The sequence below is a fragment of the Fulmarus glacialis genome, unplaced genomic scaffold, assembly GCF_000690835.1.
Source record: "Fulmarus glacialis isolate BGI_N327 unplaced genomic scaffold, ASM69083v1 scaffold43666, whole genome shotgun sequence".
Classification (NCBI taxonomy): Eukaryota; Metazoa; Chordata; class Aves; order Procellariiformes; family Procellariidae; genus Fulmarus; species Fulmarus glacialis.
Window position 1 is genome coordinate 11,336 of NW_009219584.1, and position 6,918 is coordinate 18,253.

The window sequence follows — 6,918 nt, forward strand, 5'->3', positions numbered from 1 at the left end:
GGTCGGCAACATATTTCCGGAAGCCAGGGACTGTGCCTGCTTTCATGATAAAGCCTAAGACTGTCCCAATGCTCTGGATATTTGGGATGGAGGCAGCTATGTCGGACAACATCCAGGCTTCAGTGCCAATCCAGACTTTCTTGCTCAGTCCCATGCTGATGCTGTGTTCCAGCAGGGCCTGGGCTGGCTGACTAAAGGCAAAAAGGACAATGATGTTGGCTTGGGTCTTGTTAATTAACTTAATGGTATCTTCCAGCTGGTTTTTGGCTTTGGGGTCTGCAAAGTCTGTAGGAATTAGCCCCTCGAATGCAATGCAGATGCTGTGACTTCCAGCTATGCTTAAGAAGAGCCCCTGGGCTCCTCGGCCATATTCGTCATCGCTTCCAACGGTGGCAATCCAGTTCCATCCAAACTTGTTCAGTAGCAGGACCACAGCTTCTGCCAAGTTCTTATCACTGGGAACAGTACGGTAGAAGGATGGGTACATCTCCATGTTGCTGAGCTTCTCACTGCTAGCTGCATAGCTGACCTGCAAATTAGAGGATAAGAGAGAAAGCGAGGCAGAGAGTAAAGTTGAGGGAAGTGTTCACAGTCCAGATCACTCTCCGCCTTCTTTGCTTAGTCTCGGTGCACTAGATTTTCAAGAATTCTGGGTCAGGGTAGTGGGAAGGAAGAACTCACCTAAAGGGATAGGTCCATCATGGCTGCATTTACCAAGAGAACCATAAACCCCTGTCACTTGCCTCAGGTAGCACTGTCCTACATGGCTATCTCCTTCTACTGCCATTCGTGTCCATCACCACAGCACCAGCCCTTATCATTAATGACAATGATAATTAACTACTTTCTGCAAAGGGTGACACGCCCAAGATTCAGTAATATCTTAGCTCAGGGCTAAATTTACCTGAACGTTATAGCTCGCTCTATTGTGGTAAATGAGTACTTACAGTCACAGATGTATTTTCACAGGATCCTCCCAGTTTACACTGGGAGCTCTGTTATTCCTGTTTTACACGGATCACAGAGCAGCCTGAGTTATCCCTCCTCTCTCCGGGAAGTTAGACACTGGAGTGTGTTCCGGAAGGGAAGTTTAATGACCTATGCGAGATAAATCTGTGGCAGAGGAAAGACTGGAATCTGTGCTTTAACAGTCCTGGTTCAAAGACCTAGAGCATAGACAGCGTTGTTGATCCAAACCCTTTCCCCACCAAAAAGGAGAATTCTTGCTTCTCCGGAGAGTTTCTTTACCTGTGGGATCAAGAGGAAGCTGAATAGTTTGGCTGTTGCCAGGCAGAGATCTGACTGATGTGGGCCAATCACGGCAATCACACGAGGCTGGTAGTCGCTGTAGTTGCACAGTACTCCAATGCCCGTCGTGCCGTTTCGGGTCAGAAATAGCAAGCTGGGCTGTAAGGCCACCACTGGCTCAAAGCAGGTGTCATACATGTCATAGCCCAGCTTTACTCCCGGGAGAAGTGAAGTGGAATTGTTGATCTGATCGATAGCAAACTTCATCCCAAGAGCCCATATTAGCCCATCTACAAATAACCTGCAATAAGAGGAGACACGGAATTACGTCAGCTGAATGGTGATCAGCTTATTCCACAATTCTTTGACATTTTAGCATTCTGTCTGTTGCCAAGCCAGATACCCATGGCGCTGTCAGCAGAGCATCCCTGTACCCATAGACTTTGTAAATTCTGTACTGTGAGTAGAGAGGTGAGGAGACAGGGAATTATGTCAGTGCTGTTACAATGGTGATCAGCTTATTCCACAATTCTTTGACATTTTAGCATTCTGTCTGTTGCCAAGCCAGATACCCATGGCGCTGTCAGCAGAGCATCCCTGTACCCATAGCCTTTGTAAATTCTGTACTGTGAGTAGAGAGGTTCTGAGCACCTTTCAAATCTAATTAATCTTGTCTATCAGCAAATATATCCTCTGTGATTCACAGGAGAAGAAACAAAGGTATTGAGAGACCAGTATGTTTAGCTATGAGGGTGAAGACTCAGACGACCTCCTGCTCTTAGTTTTGTGTACTTCAGCCATGAAGCCAGTGATTCCCGAAGTGCCGTGCATGCTAATTCAGGAGAGATGTCCTTCTTCCTGGGATTTTCCTCCGCTGTATAGCTCAGTGCACTGGGCATATTCCCTGCCTCATGGCCTGCAAAGATGGAAAGATTCTGGACCGTGCTTTTTTGTGCTTTGTTGCTGCCAAAGCGGCAGGTAGGACACTGGCATCTCTTCATTCTCCTCACAAAGAGCTGTAAGTAGCTTGTAATGTGACGGTGTGAACCACCTTGGTGTCACTGAGTAGGAAATACCGATCACACGCCGGCAAGCCTGCGAGCCAGGCGGTTTTGTTTCCTGCTTTGCCTTGTGCACAGTACTGAGTGTCCTTTTACCTCATAAAAGGCAATAGCACCATCTCAACGTGTGTCATCTGTCTGCAAAGTGCAGTGCATGCTTCTCATTCCATCTGGAAGCAAAAGCAACATTTACACCTTTGTGTGTTAGATTCAAAAGACTAACGAAGCCAGTGCCACTAAAATTTTCATCAAAATGGGGTTGGTTGCATCTGAAGTTTGACTGCGTAGTAGCATCAAGGAAACACAAAAACATTTTCCATTTTGGGATCAGAAATTGGTGGCACAGTCCACCAGTGCTCCAGCACCAGAGCTAATCTTTGTTTCCATCTCACCTTTAATATTCGCCTGTGAGACCGTCAGTTGCTATCAGAAGGACTACGTTCTTTTCCTTTCTCTTCCCAGCCCAAGTGACCAAATTTAACATACTCATGAAGGTAACATTCCTCTTACCTTTCACACACAACTAAGGTGGGCTCTGATCGTGCTGTCAGGTTTACGGTGTCCATTCCAAAAGGGAACAAGCCTCCTATGATATAATCACCGGGCCTTCTAAACTGAGCTGATAGGCATGTGGGTTTGAGGGCTGCTGCATAACCAAAGCTCAAGCACAGCAGCAGGTCAGGGACCATTATTTGTCTATTTGGGGGAAAATGTTTCAAAGAAATCTCCAAGCGAATGTGGGAGAGGGAACAGGGGCAGGGGATCCAGCCGCAACAGTTCCCGGGAAGTCTCTTTAAATAGAACTCGGAGAGATGAAAATAATGGGGAAGAATTTGTTTAGCAAAATTAATTAAATGTGTAACTCTATGCTTAGTGGGTAGTAGTCAAATACGCAGCAATACCCTATGAGTGTACTTGGTTGCAAACTTGCACTGGCCTAATCCTGGTTTCCTTTATTCAAGCAGAGTGACTTACTGAATTCCTTGTCACAGCTCTGGAATTTGGACTTTCTGTAGGATAAGTGGTAAACTCAGGTGCCTCACGTTAATTTGGACATGTCTTTTGCATTAACTCCCCCCTGCTCCCACCAAACAAGAAACATCATCTTTAATGGAATGTGTTTGTAGAAACTGTCCCTGTTTACAGTTTTCACAAACAACTGGATTTGTGACTTGTCTACTGCTGGGAGCAGATCTTAGTCAGTGCGGGTTGCTCATCTAAAAGCATCGCCAAGGGGAACGCACTCTGACAGGAGCGGAATCCAACAAGCTGAAGTGTGCCTTGTGCAGAATGGTGCCCGTTACCGTAATATGACCATTACCCGTGTGGCGGCCGAGTAGGAAAAGATTTACTTGCTCACCAGCATTGCTTCCTGCTGTTACCTGAAGTTCTCCCTGGCCATCTCTGATCCAAGCATTCGCTTGCGTGCTCCCTACTTAGAAGCGGCCTGCACTGAAGGAATGTCACATAATTTATTTTTAAATGAACTTCAGGATATCTTGAGTTGCCTGAACTAGAGGGTAATGGTAAGAGATGTACACAGCAGTAATTCTTTTTTTCTTTTTAAATTCAAGGTCTCCTCATCATGGAGATAACCAAATCTTCCTCAGTGCATCGCAAGAACTTGTCTGGAGCAGGCCATTCCTAGGTTGCAAGGTTGGTGAGCTATTACTCAGCTATATTGCTATTTTTAGGAAGTTGTTATTGGCCAATCTAAATTTTTTTCACACTGAACTATGATGTTAACTTCAGTTTAAAAGCTTTGATTTAGGTACAAGTTCCACAGCATAGTAATTTAGGTTGCGTCATGGTTTGCATTTTTTCTGTCAGGTTTGAATTTTAGAAAACAGGATAGCTCTGAATGGGAAAGTTCAATTTACTGCATTTTATTGGCTTATTATATATTTATACTGCCAAAGTGATATACCACTTTTGCCACAAGGCTAGAATGTTTTTCCATGTAGGAAGAGAAGCAGGTACGCTGTGGAAAGCAAAGTATATGAGTACTTCAGGCAAGTGTAGATTTCTATAGCTATGTTATATAGATATGTTTATACTAACACCCTTTTAAGGATACCTTCCCCTTAATGGAGTATGTAAGTGTTAGCTTTAACTATGTAACTTCTTTTAAAAAGTTCTAAATACAAATTCAACTGGACAAAGGAAAAAAAAAAAGCTGTTTGAATGGTGTAGAAGTCACACATGGGCAATTATTTACTCCCATCCATACTTCCACATGAAATCAAGTATGCTTACTGTGGCATAGGAGATAGCTTATGTGATGGACATTTCTGCAAAATATTCAAACTCCCTCTAGTGAATCTGTATGTCATTGCAGCTTTCAAGTACACCAGTCACTGGAGGTGAAGGTTTTACTCTTCTGAATTTGGCCCCATTAGTGAAAGCTGCCAGACTCTGAAATTGCCCAAAGCCAAGTACAGGACCTTAGTTTTACTCAGTGGTAACTAACTGGGGCTGTTAAAAAGGTTCCCATCATTTGGAGACAGAGCAGGACACCAGGCAAATAAAATTATCATAAGGCGATACCTTGTTTAAATGAGAGCATGCAGACTGATGGAAAGCTGTATTTTACTTGAAGCATACTTTGCACAAAATGATTGGTTATAAACTCACAACAGAATTTTTTTTCCTTACTGAGAAAGTTTGATTCTTTAATGGCAAAAATCAAGTTCATTTTCAACACTAATATTTATCTCATAAAAGGAATAGTTGAGAATGAATGTGACAAGGGAGAAAAAGTAATTTTCTCGTGTGGTCATACCACCATTTCTGCATTAAACTCCCACGAGATCTAAAACATTTTTTCACTTGACACACAACATTGCTTGACATAGTTTAAGGCATTTAATACACTACACAGATGAAATACCAGCTATACCTATATCAGACAGCAAGGGAGATCCAGGAAGACGTATTCTGTAGTTTGTAACATTGAAGTGCTCCATTTTAATGTATTTATCCTATGGAAATATGTAATCATTTCAAGGTGGTCTTAGCAGAAGGGGAATGATATTTGTGTTTTCACAGCATAGCAACTAAACCTCGATTTAGGATGTTCAAGGAAATTCCATAGATATTGTTGAAATTGCAAAAGATATTGTTGATAGATGTGAGTACGCAGGAGCTCAGTACACGGCATCTAACTTCATCTGGGTTACTCCTGACAGTTGGTTTCACATCTGATCCCTAGGTAAATGAAACAGACTCTGCTATGAAGGACAAGATATGAATAGGTAACACTGTAAGTCATGTTCCTTCCAATACCACAAAACCAGAAAGCATTCCTATAAAGGATACTCTTCAGAATCATGTTATTCACATAATTTAATGTCCAGTTAGCCTAATCCCCATGAGGTAATAGTGACTTCCTGAATCACGCAGTGTTACTTTAGGCCAAAATGCCTCCTATCTGAGATACAATCAGAACATGTCGCAGCCTGTGGGACTCTCCCTCCTCCCCCAGATGTTCATGTCATCCTGAACTAACAGTGTAGTGCTTTTTCAGCTTTCAAGAAGCTAAGTAAACTCCATTTTGCATACTTCCGTGTGTGTGTACATATATATACATACCAGCTATTATATACAGTGATTTGCAATAGAAGCCATAAGCCTCACAAAGTAATGACTTCCAGTACAAGTTTGGATTTCTCCCCCGACAGTAAGAGAAGTCATTTTTGTAGACATTTGACACATTCATTAAAAAAAAATAATCGTGAGAACACAATTTAGAGGCATGGCTGGAAAACAGGTAAGGTACAGTCTGCAGCCTGAGCCGGATATATAGTATTGTGCAGTACATACTAAAAACTGCTCCGTATCCCAAGACGCATAAAGCACAGACGAGTGGGCAGGGGAAGCTACACAGAGGGAAGGCCCTGCTTAAGGGATCCATGCACAAAGGAAGAACAGTCTCTTACAATAACGACATAGACCACCATTTCCTTCTTTAATTCTAGGAGACTCAGAATTAGCAGCAGTAATCAAACGAGTCTGTGACCACAAGGAAAAGAGCTTCCTTTCAGACACGCAATACTCAGGATTATATTTTCAAGGTTAAAGCATAAAAGAGGGAAACCCCACCCAGGTCTATTCAAGGGAACAGCTTGTAAACAAAAGTGGCAAAGTGAGCTCACATGTAGTGTAAATGTGTTCAGACACCACATCGAAAGTTGTGCTGTCACACGAGGTCCTAAGTATTGTTGTAAATGCACAGAAGGTGCTGAAGTTGCAGAGTTTGGCTTAAAAAAGAAACCAAAATGCACCGCTCCCAGTCTAGCTGGAGAGTTGAAGGTGAATCCAGGAGGAGAAAAGAAATCCCTTAAGCACGCTAATAGTGCTTTTTTCTTACTGTAGAGCCTCAGCTCTACACACACATACAGAAATGCATACATATAAAAAAAATTGGTGCTTTTTTTTTTTTTTCTTATAAAGTGAGGGATCCTGAATAGCTTTACCAACTTGTCAGCTCCATGCTGGAAAAGGAAAGGGAGAGTGACCACAGACTTGTGCATCTGTGAACACATGCAGTTTTCACCTGGTTCATCCGACTTTTGCCGGAATGTGGCGTGGCTTTTTAACATCCCTCCCG

At 42.8% G+C, this 6,918-nt stretch overlaps 1 protein-coding gene across 1 annotated transcript in view; it reads right to left on the reverse strand.

The window, feature by feature from the left end:
* The window catches only part of LOC104078690 (taste receptor type 1 member 3), a 5,862-nt gene extending 2,864 nt beyond the window's left edge, over window positions 1-2,998 (reverse strand). Inside the window, exons 1-3 of the mRNA XM_009580425.1 lie at window positions 2,820-2,998; window positions 1,249-1,549; window positions 1-529 (exon numbers count right to left, since the gene is read on the reverse strand). The exon at window positions 1-529 is cut by the window's left edge and continues 266 nt beyond it. Coding sequence (XP_009578720.1) covers window positions 1-529; window positions 1,249-1,549; window positions 2,820-2,998 — 1,009 coding nt within the window. The remainder of the gene's footprint in view (window positions 530-1,248; window positions 1,550-2,819) is intronic.
* Between the last annotated feature and the right edge of the window lie 3,920 nt (window positions 2,999-6,918).